This window comes from Schistocerca americana, chromosome X (genome assembly GCF_021461395.2).
Source record: "Schistocerca americana isolate TAMUIC-IGC-003095 chromosome X, iqSchAmer2.1, whole genome shotgun sequence".
Taxonomy (NCBI): domain Eukaryota; kingdom Metazoa; phylum Arthropoda; class Insecta; order Orthoptera; family Acrididae; genus Schistocerca; species Schistocerca americana.
In genome coordinates, this window is record NC_060130.1 from 132,915,106 (window position 1) to 132,931,690 (window position 16,585).

General features: G+C 37.3%; 1 protein-coding gene across 2 annotated transcripts in view; it reads left to right on the top strand.

The window, feature by feature from the left end:
- The first annotated feature begins 1,113 nt into the window (after positions 1 to 1,113).
- The window catches only part of LOC124556817 (transmembrane protein 183-like), a 269,512-nt gene continuing 254,040 nt past the window's right edge, over positions 1,114 to 16,585 (top strand). The window contains exon 1 of one of the 2 annotated variants that reach the window (XR_006968701.1): positions 1,114 to 1,348. Coding sequence is in view for 1 of the 2 variants with exons in the window: in XM_047130833.1 (XP_046986789.1) it covers positions 1,192 to 1,348 (157 nt within the window). In the remaining variant the exon portion in view is untranslated. The remainder of the gene's footprint in view (positions 1,349 to 16,585) is intronic. The other variant, XM_047130833.1, reaches the window with a different exon arrangement.

A 16,585-nucleotide genomic window follows, 5' to 3' on the forward strand; every position in this document is an offset into this window, starting at 1 on the left:
GATGCACTTTCCATGTCGAAAAATATTGATTCACAGTGTTGTAGAGATAATATCTGTGTTTTTATGACCACATGATGGGCTAGGTAAATTTGCAAGTGTGTTTAAGTAAATTGTCAGTCACGCTGTACACATACTGGTGCTCAGATCATATGGAGATAAAATTTACGTATAGCAGTCTTATTAATTTCCTCCAATTTATGCAAGTTCTCAAACCCTTGTGTGTATCTAAGTATGTCTGTATGAGACAGTTTCCTATGCAGTACCATAATAACATAGTTAATTAGAAAAGATTTGACAATATGAATCAGTGCAACAGAAAACCTAAAAAAAATTTTTTTGCTGTCACTTCGCTCACTACTCCAAAATTGGACCATTTATACTGTGTTTTTTATTTCTTTTTGTGCATATTGTATGGTTTTACTTTTCTGATGAAATGGCGCAAAAACGTCATAGATATTGTAATTGCCTATAAAAAGTAAAGGGTAAATAAAGAAAATTGAAAATAGTAATGGACAAGCAGGTGGTGCAAATCGCTTGCCGTATTTACTGTAACAATTTCGTAGTCCGAAATGCGCTGTTTTTTCGTGACACTTCGACGCCGTCTACAGTGTGATTGTACGTAATTAATTAGAACAGAGATTCGACAACATGAATAGGTAAAAAAAATAAAGAAATGTTGATTTTCACTTCTTATCCTTTACCGAAAAAAAAAAACGTAAATGAAGCTGAATTTGAGTTATGATACTGTGGCGAGTAAGTACGATACAACTGCTCTTCACATCTTTAAGGCAACTTCACGTTCTGGTATCAAATTATTAATAATTCTGTGAAACGCATACACAAAGTTTCACGGTACTACTGAAGGTGATTTATCTGTCAAACCGAAGTAATGACACTCAACGTACACTAAGCGCTATACGGGCTAACACGTGCCGTCCCAAAATCAAGTGACTTAAGCTGCAAGAGATGCTGCGGACAGAATTCTCGTCCTGCGCATCTGAATGCTCACCCCGTGGAAATTTATACGCTATAGCCACTGGCTTCACAGTTGTAGCGTCAGTGCCTCTCCGTTAAATTTAATGCCACCATAGATCATACAATCGTACGCAACCAGAAAGCGCGCAGGCGCAGTGTAGCCGCAATCGCCATAGTTGGCTTTACTAGGCGTGTGGTGGCAGTCGCGTCCATTTTATGAATATAGGTAAACGGCAACTGGATGAGTGTGAACAAAGTGAGCCACTCGACATGAGTTTGAATAAACGGGCCCGAGATGAACCAGTAATAAATGAGTCCCTTGACATGCGTTTGGAGGAAGGGCAAGATCCATCACTACAAAATTGTCCATTAGGTAAGTACCGTATTGCAAGTCTAAATACCCGACGGACTTGGGTGTCAGAATAACGTAACGACTATGTAAGAAGTGAGTGGTTTGTTGAAACAACACAGTACCGATATGTATGTGATAAAGATTATGGAATATGAGCGAGGTATTTAACCCAGATTACTAAACATTCGTAAAATTTACGATTGTAGTATGGTGTAAAACACGACAGTTTGTACTTAATTTGGTATGTAACATACCTGTGAAGCTATAATAATTGTAATTAATGCATAGCTTACAAATTACGTGTTCCTTTCAATAAAATATGGAGTCTTAATATTTACGATGGTTTAGCAGCAATGTATAGAATATAACCTGTTCATCCATCTATCTACGAAAGTGAATGATTTCGGACAGCAATTGAAGTTTATGTTCCCATAACAATTGCTCGAAGGGGAACGCTTGTTTATTTTTATTTATCTATTTATTTATATCTCTTTTTGCATGTAGTCATCAAATGGTGACTTTTGCAAATGTCATATTGTTACAGAGGTATAGTACATAAATATTAATTTACAAAGGTTTAATGCATTTCGTATTTAATTACAAACTTTAATATGTAATATACACAGTTTCGAATTCTTTCAATAAATACAGATGCTGATTTACAGGAAATTTTTTTTAATTTGTGTTAAGCCCATGCCCAGTATATGAGTTATTGACTCTCGGAGTTTGTTGTAACACATGAAGCCACTGGTATATAGACAGTGGTCTGTTACTTTTAATTTTGCCCTTTGCCTGAAATAATTTTTTTATTTCTTGCATTGTGACTATGTACGTTATAAAATATGGGTTTGGCACCCTGGTGGCGTACAGAAAGTGTGATATAGATATAGTGACAGATTTAGTTTTGATAAGGCCACTGTGACAGGTTTCCCTGTATAACAGCTTTTTTGTAGCACCAGTCGTCTGTTTATGTACACATCAGTGGCACAGCCCCTCACATGTATTCCATAACTTATAAACGGGAAAATTATCCTGTTTTTATCGTTTTATTGTATACAGCTTTAGACAGATGCTTAAGCTACTGCTTATTTTCCTGCATACACAATGTGGTTTTCCTATCAAAGATCGCCATCCAAGTGCTCACACCGTATTGTCTGTGTACCCAGTTCCGCAAATATCTGCTATACATCTGCGGTGTGAGTTGGCTACTTTTAGATCATGCTTACTAAAATATTTAGTTACCTCAGATATTCCATGTATTGGAAAATGTTACATTCTCCTCATTGGTACCATAAAACAGAGAGTTGTCATTGATGTAAATAATTGTATGAGAATTAACTATTCATTGCATCATTCTCGATCTACTTTCAGCAACAATTTTTCAGGTGCTGTTAGCATAACCATGGTACATGCGAAATTAGTTGGGGAAAAAGAAATATTTTTAAAAGTAAATGAAGTCTGTTTTCTGATGAATCTTGAGAAGGAACAAGATGTAGTTGTTTGAAGATTGCAGTTGTTTGATGTTCTTGGTGTAGTGAATGTATTTGCTTTTAATGTTTATATAGTACGTGTTCTAGTTGTTCAAAGGAATGTGAAGATATGGAACAGAGTGTGTAAAGGATAGATTGTGAAACAGCTACATTTAAAATTTTAATTCTTTGCTAATCCAGGTTGTTTGAGAAATTTATTTACCTATTTTGTTATTAGTCCTTAATGATTTGTTTACCTTATTGTCCCTTGTACTCTCACCAGTTTCAATACAGAGAAAAATACATTAAAAAATTATGGAATTTGTGTAGTAATAGAGTGTAGGTTCTGTGCTGCCCAGCTAAATGTCTTGGTTGCTTGGTCTTTGGTGTTTTTGTGTAAGGGCATTAACTTTATGGATTTGTGTCAGTCATAAGTTTCTTTTTTTGATTTCTCAGAAAATATGTATTTTTGGACCCCCCATATAATATGATAAAAAATGCCCAGTTGTCTATTGATCCTGTCACTTCTGAGTTAATTGCACATCGTGGAACTTTTGGGGTGATTTTCTCGAAAAAGGGGTGTGTGTGTAATGAATCAATAGCTAATATATTTTTTAGTCCTTAATGTTAGGTGGTACACAAGTGATCTATCAGACACGGATCAAATCAGTTCGCCATGTCTGAGGTCTTCCTCTTGTCATAGCAATAATTTTTTTTCAGTCATTTTGCTTCCAGTTATTAGGGACATTGGTGCTGTTACTAATTCAGTGTCGTAATGGATCTTGATGTTCAGCCTGCTAACACATGTTTTGAGTTAGTTGAAATAAAAATTAAAAACATGTAACAGTTATGTTACTTATTAATAGAATTAAAGTAGCTATCCAATTAAAATGTGTGGGCGCCGATTATGTGCTAATGCCAGGGTACAAATCCAGCAGTTCGGGGTTCAATCCCCATTCTTTTCTAGGTCCTTTCTATTGCATATAACTTTTTTCTTATGGCAATGATCTGTGTGCAGCTACCATCAGTGCTATAAATGCAAATAATACAACAATCGAACTTAGAAACAGTGCATTTATCAAATACTATGTCAAAGTTGTGTACAATTAAAATTCCACAATTACATACCACAGTATGTAGTCATGTAGATTGAACATAATTATGACAACACATATTCCAATTTTAGGCATGTACAAGCGTTTGTCCAACTGAGGCTGCTGTTTACAGATCCATACAGATAATGTTGGCTTACGTCATGCTGGATAACCTACGACCTTATTTCTTGCCTACATGTAAAAGACTGGGTCAAGATAAAAAAATAGATAAAAATACAGAGAATTCAAATGTTAATTATAATAAAATACAATTTCGTCTGGAGGCATGTAATTCCAAAAAATATTTAAAAAGTGTTTGTCACACCATACTGGATAGTTAACACCCTGTATTTTCATTGCTCATATGTAAAAACGTCAGTTAAGATAAAAATACAGCGAATTCAAATACATTTGTATATAAGTAAAAAATCATTACGACAAGTGTTACATTTCACTGGATCACTAATCATGAAGTACATCAGAATGTTAAACTTTGTTTCCATAAAACATTGAACCAGTATTATCAAATTGGTGTAAAAGTTATAATTTAGCATTCTTTACTAAATTGTATAGTCTAAATGTAAACCATAATCACACCACTGTATGTGTATGCATATACTATGTGATGAAATTTTGAAATGTGTCTTAGCTTGCATAGTGAATGTGACGTACACAGTGAAGTGTTTATAAGATGCTTATATACCAATTTCAAGTAACAAAGGGGGCATACATTGATGGTAAAAAGTATAGTGCAAAGTGCCTTTATTAAATAAATACCAAAACAATAACCAGTAGTTAGTAAAAAACAGTTATGACTTGGCTAATAGTATTTTTGATGTACTATAACAGAGATGCAATTTGTATAGTGGAACATATTTAACTTACACAAAAATATACCAGTTGAGACTGCGGTTGAAATCATTAAGGTAGATTTAATTGCACAGAACAATTTGTCTAGGGACGAGATTGACAACATTATTGGCCTGCTGTCCCTAATCCTGAGGTGTAATATTTTATATTCAGAAAGGAAGTATACCTCCTAAAAGATGGGTTAAGTATGTGGCATTCAATTTCTGCATTATTAACAGGCATTTTTATTAAACATCTAGAAAACACTTTTTTCATGAAAATCCCGACTTGGCACTTAACTGTTTATTACTTCAGATTCGTAGATGATATGCTTTTTCTAATGAAAGATATTGATGATATTAATAAAACTGCTACACAGTTTAATAATTTACATGACAAAATAAAGTACACAAGTGAAATAGGTAATAATCCTATAGGTTTCCTAGATTTAAAAATTAGCAATGAAAGTGGGAAATGTACCATTGGTATTTCCAGAAGGACACCTGTACAGATGGTGTTTTAGGTTTTTCTCAGACTATTTAAATTACCACTATCAAAAATTGAATGCAAATCAGGATTAAACATTATTAGATACATTGAAAAAAGTAATAATAATCCACAGCAATATGTAGCTAGTATTTACAACAAAATTGCAAGAAAAGTGGAATGAAATACAACACCAAATGTGAACAACCCTGTAAAAGATAAGGATAAGAAATTTGTTACGTCTTGTTACTGTGGTATTGTTAGCACGAGTGTGGCATGAGTTTTTAAGAAGTATAAAGTTACTGTATCTTTTTTGACTGTGAACAGTCCTTGGCATTTATTATTGCATAATATACAAAAAACTCAGTTTTCACCAACAGGTGTATACAGATTGGAGTGTTCAGACTGTAACGCCTGTTATGTGGGCCAAACTGGCAGACAGTTTGAGGCCAGATTCCGTGAGCATGTGATGCTGGAAAGAAGGGATGTGGCTGATAAATCTAATTTTGCCGCCCACCTGATTGATAGCAGACACAGGGTTCCGGATCTGACCTCACAATTAAAGTTGTTTCATAGGGCCAAGAAAGGTAGATTTTTCGATTTACTGGAGTAGATGGGGATTTTTTTGTCATCAGAAATCATCTTGTGTTTTCTTGCTGAAGGAGTAACTGAAAGTGATAAGCACCCATTTTTAGGAGCTTTTTCAAAGCTGCGTTCTTTGCAGAAAGTGAAGACCCACAAGGTACACATTCAACCTAGCAGATCCATTCCTATGTAGTAATGTTCTGACCATGTACCAAACCAGTACAAATGCTATAACTGAAAATCTAAGCTGTCTTTCCTGGATTTATTGATTTTGTATTATGCAGTATAATTCTTAAATCATTGTATGCCATTTATGTTTCTTGAAATTGGGTTATAAATGTCTTACAAACATTTTACTGTCACATTTGCTGTGCAGCTAAGACACTGGTTTCAAAAGTTGATGGGTCAACGGAACCATGCGATTCCATCCGTCTGCTTTGACTCGTGATGTAATGGTGCTGTGGTGTGTGATGTCACTACAGCATGGTGTTTCTGAGTTGGTTGTGTTTGTAGATGTCAGGTTGTATTTGATGGTGCCCTCTGGTGGTGGGTGTGGAAGTGCTGAGGTTATTGTGTGGTATTGGGTTCATATGAATTCTGGTTATCATCGTGCTAATGTAATTTTGAGTTTAGGTAGTTGGTGTGACAATGTGGGTTGTGGTAGTGTTTTCAGTGAGTTACTAAGGCTTTTTTCGTTTTGTTTGTGTTTTTGGCATTTTTAGGTCTGATTAATTTGGTGTTTGTTGTGTGAAAAGAAGTGTAATTTTTTATTGCTTTTTGGTTAGGTATGGATATGTCAGTGAAGATCATGAGTGGGTGTTTTAGGAGATTTCTTTGTTTTTGGTCTGTGATACCCTTCTTTCTGTCATGGATTACATCATGGTCATGGGGCACAATCATTCCCATGGAATCGATCATGATGAATTATTGTCTTGTCTGCATGCTGAGCAGAGAGGTGTGGTGGCAAAGGAACAAATTTCTCATTTGGAGGGAGTGTAGCTCTAATCCCCATTTGATCATTCAGATTTAGGTTCACTGTGGTTTTAAAAATAGTTTACCATGCCGGGATGGTTCCTTTCAAAATGACATGGTCAGATTTCATGCTGCTCCTTGTCTGATTTGAGTATGTTTTCCATATAATGACCTCATTTCCCTCCTATATGACCATAACAGACTGTGCAGCTTTCTCCATGGTGTAGATGTGGCACTAGAGCATTGCAAGAAGTGTGGACTTCTTTCAGTAAAGTTTAACAGCCTCTATATTTCTTTAAATAACTTTTTCTCTTTTATCTGTAACTGTTTTTATTGTACTTTTGCAGTTTTATCTTGTGTGCCTTTCTCAAGCATAAGATTTGAAGTTATGGCCTAAAGAGAGATTAAAAATAATGAAGTTCTTGTAGGGCAGTGCCACTCTTGATAGTAATAAGGTAATGGCTGTTATTGTGGACTGGAGTAGATTTGTGTTAGTCACATGCAGATGGAAGTTGGTCAACAATGATCATATGAACAGTCATTGTGTGCTGAGTGGTAATGTTTAATATTTGTGGGTAAGTCCCAGTTCAGTTCTACAATAAGAGCCACAGCTTTTTTCTGCACATGTTTGATGTGTCACATATCAAACATGCCTGGGATATAATTGGTCAGAAACTTAGGGCTATTAAATGCACAACAGCCATCCTGCGGTGATACTTTACGTGGATATATTTTTGCTGCCTGAATGACACCGTCATTTTTGTGAAGACAGTGAATAGCTATTTTGACACACTCTTCGGTCAAAAATCATTCCACTGATCATCGAAAATCTCTGATGGATTCAAAATTGATATGTTGTTGTCTTATAATACTGGTCCACAGCTTCTATAAAGTAGCATGTAGCAGTTGTTCTTCACACCAGCCTAGAGCAGTTAGCACTCCATGCCAGCAGCTGCAGCAGACAGCAAGGAGTATGTAACGAACTGAAGGTGTTCAGCCATTGATTGAAAATGAACACTGTTTTTTTTAAAAGAAATATTTTATGTCACCTAGACTGTTTTATTATATTTTGAAAATGCCATTGAATATATCTGATGAAATTAGAAACATTAAATATTAAACTGCTTATCAAAAAAGTTATTGGAAGCATTATACACAGAAAATTACCCGACCAAATAACATGAAGTTGAGAAACCACCTCTGTATGGATAAACATGAATTCCACAAACAACAGTTATTTAATATTCATAATGCTCTGTTCATCAAAGAGACCCAGAAGGCAGTAGCTTCCCACACACAGGTTGTTTCTGTGTTCATTGACTTCCACAATGCGTTAGAGACACTGTAACTCATAGTGAACTGTGCAAGCCACTGTGAACTGCATGGCTGAGCTCTATGAGTAGACTGAAGAGTTGCAAGTAGAACACAGCAGGTAGCTTTTAATGGCAAGAAATCTTCAGATGTAAAAATAGCTTTGGGTGTATCATGAGACAAATACTGTTGATAATAGTTGATGGTTATAATTAAAGTGCAGCTACTCACAGAGTCCAGGGTGGGCTGTAATTATTGTACTGCAGCGAAACTTGGTAGATATGCTAATGCTTTAATACAGAACTGATTTACACTGAAAACAAAATTAGTTCCAATTTTGGCCATCGAGTGCAATTCTGGCGCTGTACAGCATCTTGTCAACATCTCTGGTGCTCATATTGGACAAATTGTGTAATCACCGGATAATAATAAAATCAACATTATGCCTTTCTCACTTGTTTTACCCTTTCTGTCCATGTCCTGTTCCTAATCCATTATGTACGGAAAGATTTCTATACATCTTTCTTGCTTTCACAGTGCTAGATCTGCACTTTTTGGCCAAAATTGGAATTAATTTTTTTCTATCTTAAAACAGTTGCACATTATTGCATTAGACAGTCTACCAAATTTCATTGGCTTATTATAATTAGACGACACCGGCCCCGTGTGAGTAGATGCATTTTAATAATAACCACCTGGTGTATTAATTAACCTGTTTGATAGTCAGAAATGCCATGGAGCTGTTCTTGTGTGCTGTTGTAAGTAATTTTCAACACGAGAAAATTGTAGAAAAGTACAGGAAGATGTTTGAGGTAGAGGAAGTGTCCCTCAGCATAAAGAAATACAATGTATTGTGGACATATATGCAGAAAAACCCATTGAATATCTGTGAATATGTGTACAAATCGAATGAAGGTGAAACGATTACATAAACATAATTGTGGGAAAGGGAGGTACAAGACTGATACTCATTGGAAAATCCTTCAAAATGCACAGTCTACCCACAAAGTGGGTATAAAACCCTTTTTTGGACAATTGTCCCTCAGTTTAGTGCCCTTACCAAGTAGAAATGATAAAGTTAATAGAGAAGTTACAAAGTGCAGCTTATTTTACGACAGGTTTGTATTGTAAGTGTGCAAGTGTCAAGATGTGCATCCATCTCCAGTGACCAACACTACAAAAGCGGCATTTTGCATCATAATCTGGTTTACTGGAAAATCTCTAGAGCATATATTCATAGAAGAATCAAACATAATACTGCTTCCTCTTACGTATAGCTTGTGAAAACAATACAGAGTCAAAATTGGAGAGATTTGATCTCAAGTTGAGGCTTACCAGCAGTTATTCTTCCTACACATGATTTGCAACTGGAATAGGTAGGAACAGACATAAGTGGCATTATAAAACTTGAGGGCTAGAAGTAATGAGATTATTGCAAAACTGAGATGCAAGCCTTATCAATTGATTTCAGACACAAAAGTTGTAAAAATCATTACTTTGTGAAAGATGGTTGCGTTTTTAATGATTCAGTGGAGTATTGAATAAGCCATTAAAATTGTTGGGGCTTTAGCAGCCACTTGGGAGGACTTTTCTGAAGGTCATTACCACCGTGGTTCTCCCCTCATTCCTGCAGCGGTTGTCTGCAGCAACGAGGGGATCCAGGATCCATTTACCTCGAAACATTCTTCTTTCTTGTTAAAACTTTTGACATGTTTGTGAATTTCTGTAGCCTGTGTTTTTTGGGGAAGCCATAGAAATTCATAAATATGACGGTAGTTGTAACAAGAAAGAAGAGCCTGGATTCCTGTCCTGCAGGGAATGACCATTGCATCTAACAAAGCGAGAACCACAGGGATAATGTCCGAGGAAAAGCAGTCAGATATTGATGTGACAGGTGCATATAACCTCCGGCCATGGGCTCTATTTCAGTCCACCGCTAGCAGTGGAGAGTGAACCTCTGACAATACCAACCAGTTGTGCTGGTGAATCACCAGAAAAATTGTTAAATGGTTGACCAAAGATCCCAACACAAGAGCCAACATGCAATGTGTCAGTGTATTGAAATGTGTGCACATTATTTTTGAAACCAGCCAACCACAATTAGTACAGTCATTCATAGACTAAACCTTGGTATAACAACACCTATTGAGTGAAGTTGAGGCAAGCACATAACTTGTAACTGTACCTCATCTTTCTTATTCATCCAGGTACTTTCAGAATGATTTTAGTGAATTGCTTTTATTATTTTTATTATTATTATTATTATTATTCTCATTCTCTCCATGGCGTAGTCGTGTCATCTTTTGCAGGGTTTTCCCAGTGATCATTCTCTGAAAAGTAGGTTATTGTATGTCATCTGTAGGGTTCTGTTCATATACTTCCCGCTTACCCTGATACTCCTCAGTAATTAAAATAAGTAAAGTTACAGGGCCTTGTTGGTTGGTAGACTCTGACTGGTGTTCAGCCACCTAATTGGGAAGGAAGTATGAAATGTGACGGTTGTATTAAGTGTACCGGTCTGATGTAGGTGACTGTGTTGACTTTTGAGTGTATTTACGGAGCAGTGTCATGTTTGCATTGTGGATAACAATAAGAGACAAGGGAGAAGGCGAAACCTGGTACCAGCACTGCACCTGTTGATTAGTACCAGGATGGCCACAGAGCTTAACATCCACATCTAAGAGATGGATTACGATCAACAGTGTCGTGTGCCCTCACTCCATAGACAGTTTTTAAAGGGTTGGAACTGAACCCAGAAAACTAACAATGACTAACAATGTCCGCTGATAAGAAACTGTACTCCACTGCTTAAGTGTGTTTTAGCGACCTCTGCTGCCGAGGCAGGTAGTGTTCTCATTGAGGTACTTGATATGTCTGACTGTTAAGACTTCCAGTGTAGTGTTCTGAATTCTGTCTACCCATTTATATTCTACAAAACTTAAGAATCTACTTGATTGTGTGTAAGATGAGCTGTGCTCTCCTTCCTTTGGTGCATCACCAGTGGGGGTCACAGTGATTAGCATGTGATCGCTGGTGGCTTTCGGAGAGAGAGGACGTGCTAGCGTACGGGCGTTTTGTGGTAGGTGGCCCGCATGCATGGCTGCATTTCGCGAGTGGGATTGTATCGTATGGTGAGCTGCTTTGAGGTGGAAGCCACGCCTCTTCGCGGTTTGTGTTGCGACTCATCCAGAAGGGTGGTGAGTGATGTGCTGGGAGGCACGATATTCTGCCATTTGTATTATCGAGTTCCCAGCTTCTTGTGGTAAGATTGCTTGTTCCTTATACATTGTAACCCCCCCCCCCCCCCCCCACCCTCCCCTTAAAGAGGATGTGGTGGTGTAAAAGGTGGCTGTTGGTCTGTGAAACTGTGGCCGTTGGTATTCAAAGCTGCCTCACACAGACTAGACTCTTGGTTGCTAGCATGTGCCGGTTGTTTGCTATTTATTTTGCTGCCCACAAGGTTGCACTGGCGAGATTGCATCTTGGTAGAGCGATGCTCTCTGTTTAACAGTTTGAATCTGCTTGTGGTAGCATGTGTGTGTGTTTCACCGTTAAATGGTATATTGTCAACTTGATCTGCAAGTTTGCAGCTTGCGGATTTGTGTTGTGGCTTTCTTGTAGTGTTCCTCGAATTTTCCTGTTGTTGTTAACATGCACCGTTGAACAACAATTTGTTTAACGGCAAGCAACAAGAGGACCCTTTCGACAGAGTGATGTTGAGCGTTCAGTGATCGTACAGTTGAAGTTACTGTTATAACCAAATACGTCATTGCTCTGTGATTATTAATTACTGTTGGCAAGATAACTACTTTTCGACAGGGTGCCATTGATATTTCTGTTGTTGTTAATGTGCACTGTTGAATGGCAATTTGTTTAATGTCGAGCAACAACGGGGGCCTTTTGATAGAGCGCCGTTAAGTGCTCGATCAGCGTACAGTTAAAAATACTGTTATTACCTAATGTTTTACGGCCGCTAGCAGTTGTACTCTGGGCCTGTGACTCGGTTGATTACATGGTTTTAGTTTTTTAAAACAGATATATGCTGCTGTTTAAGCCCCTTTTATGTATGTATATGTTGGGTCACAGCAGGTCGGATGACTGATTATTAGCGTTGTCAGCAAGATAATATAGGTCTTGCTGTTTAAACTTCCTTATGTATGTATGTATGTGTGTATGTATGTATATGCTGGGTTGCAGTAGGTCTGGTGACTAAGTATTACTGTTGTCAGTAAAACCTGCTACTTGTTGCTTAAACGATTATATCTTGTTGTAGTCCTTCATGTATGTATGTTAATATTTAAAAAGCAAAATAATTCTCGGCATTTAATAGTCTTACCCGCAGCAGGTTTACCTGGTAGCTGACAGCCGTCAGCTGTTGTATTCTGGGCTTGTTGCTTTGTTGATTATATTTTTCTAGTTTTTTGTATATACGTACAGTTATATTCGCGACAGGTCTGATAATTAACCTATCATTATTGAGAATTAGGCCTTGGTTGTTGGTTTGATTGCATTGTGACCATAATTTTGGTATATCCTTTTATATACCCTCTTCCGACTTATGGTTTGGGAAGACAAGAAACATCTGTTTATGACCATTGCAGGGCCGACATTGGTTTCCGATGTTCCACACCCAGCTGTGATCCTGTACCATGTACCTTCAGCATGTATTTGTGTTGAGAGAGTTACCTATTCTGAAGAGTGCCACTCACTATCTCTTTGGGAGCCTGTATTGCTCGGTCCCCCCTGAAAGTAATCCGCCGATGCAGACTCTTCGAGTATTTGCTGCATTAAATAATTATAAGAAACGTTGTTATTAAGCTGTTTTTAAGTGTTTACAGTTGTTATGAATATAATCTAAGTGTTGTTAAATTAGTTGGAGTGTTAGTGAAGTATAAAATAAGATTAAATGGGGTAAGAAGCGTATTTTTCTTCTCGCGCCTGTAGCACGAATCCTAGGCCTAATTTCACGCGTGTGAATTGTAAGTAAGCAGTGAATTAAACTTATAGGTAAACGTTTCCTGAGGGTATAAATGTAAGTGTTGTTACATTAGTGGAAGTGTTAGTGAAGTGTTAAAAAAGATTAAATGGGGTAAGAAGTTTATTTTCCTTCTCACACCTATAGCACGGATTTTAGGCTTAATTTCAAGCGCGCGTATCATAAGTAAACAGTGACTTAAACTTATATGTAATTACCAGTTTTTTTATTCAGTAATCTTTCAATTTATTTATATCTGCTTGAATAGTTTCTAGGGTCCTTTGTTTACGTTTTAGTCAGTACTTAAATCAGTTTATACGATTTCTGTTTTTACCATGAGTGAGAAGTGTGTGACATGCCGTAGGATCGTTAGTTCCGGGGTGTGGTGTGATGGGTGCTGTAGTTTCTTTCATTGGGGCGAATGTAGTGGTGTGGGAAATGGGGACATAAATGAGGCTCACCAGTGGTACTGTAGGATCTGCAGTAGAGACAGGAAAATACTGGAACAGGTAGGGAAAATTGCAGCTCTTCAAGCTGACTTAGACAAGGGAAGGGAGGAACTGGACAGGTTAAAGAGGGAGAAGGGTGAACAGAGGTGGGAAGTGGCAACAGGTAATAGGGGGGACAGGCAAAGGAGAGCATCAGACAGCTTTGTCATAAATCTTGAAAATAGATTTGACTTGTTGCCTCAGTCAGAATCGGACGAGCCTCATGTAGCTGAAGCTGTAGAAAGGGCACAACAAGCTTTCAAGGACTTGAAAAAGGCAGTGAAATTTGTAAAGAAAAAGAAAGTTCTGTTGTTAGGTAGCTCCCATGGTAGAGGTGTTGACCAACTACTGCAGGAAAATCTAGGTCCAGAGTACCAGGTCACAAACTTTTTCAAGCCTAGTGCAGATCTGGGTCAGGTAACAGAGGATGTAGGTTCTCTGTGCAAAGATTTCACAAAGGAGGATGCCGTGGTTATAGTGGGTGGTCCGGGAAATAGCATTGACAGAGACTCTGAATATTCCATAGAGAGTGACCTGGTGAAGATAGCATCAGCAACGAAGCATACGAGTGTGGGATTTGTGTCTGTGTTGAGACGCCATGATCGGCCTCATTTGAACTCTTCCGTCAGGAGGGTGAACTTGGAGTTGGACTGGCTGCTTAGGACGGATATAGGGTCCCATATTGGTTTGATTCCTGTGGATGCTATCGATAGGTGGGACTACACTAGCCATGGCCTTCACCTCAATAGGAAAGGGAAAGCTGTCTGGGTTGATTGCAGAAAGCGTAAGGGGGGGCACTGCCACAAGTGGTAAAATACCAGTGGTCACAGGTGTCAGAGGAATGCTTTTTTTAGGATAGGGAAGGGGGAAAGAAAACGAGTTTTAAGAGTGATTGGCAGGCACACTCAGTTTGAGAAAACAGATGAACAGGAGTCAGATTTTAGCATACAGATTCCATTTAAACAACGTTTAACAGAAAGTAATCAGAAACTGCCAGTTCACCTTTGCCAAAGCAGTTATAATCCCATTAGTATGCAGTATCAGTTATCTTTATTACACCAGAACATTCCGGGACTCAGAAATAAAATTGATGAACTACTCATTTGTATTGATGAAATGAATTCATCTAACCAAATTGACATAATCTGCCTCTCTTAACATGAAGTGACCACTGGCATAGATATGTTAGACATTTCAGGATTTAAGCTAGCTTCCTACTTCTGCAGAGTAGATATGGATGGAGGAGGAGTTGCCACATTTATTAAAACTGCCATAAATTCAAGAACATTGACATTAATAAATTCTGTCTAGACCAGCATCTAGAAGCATGTGCAACAGATGTAGAGTTCCATAACAGATCCTATATAATAGTAACTATTTACCGAGCACCTGCAGGAAATGATAATCTATTCATAAATCATCTAGAAGCTCTTTTGGGTTATTTAACAGGAAGAAACAAAGAAATTTTGATTGCTGGTGACTTTAATACAGATTTTCTAATGCAATCTTTCAATCTAACTCACACTGTAAACTTCCCAATTAGGATCACTAAATCCTCAAGGACAGCCATTGATAACATTTTTATAGACAAATAAAAAGGAATAAAACCATATCATAAAACCTGTAATAAATGGACTATCAGATCATGACATGCAGCTCCTTGTTTTAGATGTAAATTCTGAGCAGATTATCAAGACTGCTAAGTCTGAGTACAGGAGAGTAGTCAGTCAACCAAAAATTGAGTGTTTTAGAAAACTGCTCAAAGATATGAACTGGAAAGAAGTTTATAGTGCCCATGACATGAATGAAAAATATAATACATTCATGAACAATGTCAGTACCATGTTTGAAAACTGTTTTCCTCTAAAAGTTACTCAAATTAAACAGAAGTCTATAATAAAACCATGGATTACACAAGGAATAAAGATTTCCTGTAAGACAAAAAGGAAAATGTATCTGTCGACCAAGAATAGCTCCAATACTGATGATTTAGCTAAATACAAGGAATACTGTAAAATATTAAAAAAGTAATTCAGACATCTAAACAAATGCACTACGAGAAGAAGATAGCAATGTCAGGGAACAAAATAAAAACAATATGGAATATAGTGAAAGAGGAGACTGGTAGAACCAGAAAGGAACAGGAGCAAATAGCATTAAGGGTAGATGACACATTAGTAACCGATGGGCATAGTGTGGCAAATTTATTTAACAAGTACTTCATATCCATTACTGATAGAATGGGATTGTCAGGATCAGTAAATAATGCCCTTGAATATCTGAAACTAGCCTTTACAAATAGCTTCAGCTACATGAATATGTCACTCACTTCACCAAAAGAAATAACTTACATAATAAAATCTTTGAAAACAAAGCATTCTAGTGGTTACGGTGAAATATCAACAAAGTTAATTAAGGCATGTTCTTGTGAGTTTAGTACAATTCTAAACTTGTGTAATCAGTCAATTATAACTGGGACATTTCCTGACTGGCTAAAATATGCAGATGTTAAGCCTCTATTCAAGAAAGGGGATAAAGAGATACCATCAAACTACAGACCGATTTCACTTTTGCCAGCATTCTCAAAAATTTTAGAAAAAGTAATGTACAGGCAGCTTCTCAACCATCTGACCACAAATAACATATTATCAAGAACACAGTTTGGATTTATGAAGGGTTCTGATATCGAGAAGGCTATTTACACCTACAGTGAAAATGTACTTAATTCATTAAATAACAAATTACAAGCAGCAGGTATTTTCTGTGATTTGTCAAAGGCATTTGATTGTGTGAACCACAACATCCTTTTAAATAAATTAGAATTCTATGGTGTCACGGGCAGTGCTGCAAAATGGTTCAAGTCATACCTAGCTAACAGGAAACAAAGGGTGTCAGTACAAGGGACTAGTGAATCAAGTCATCAGTCATCATCAGAATGGGAAGAAATTACATGTGGTGTCCCACAAGGATCCATCTTAGGGCCATTGCTTTTTCTTGTGTACATTAATGATCTCTCATCAGTTACACTG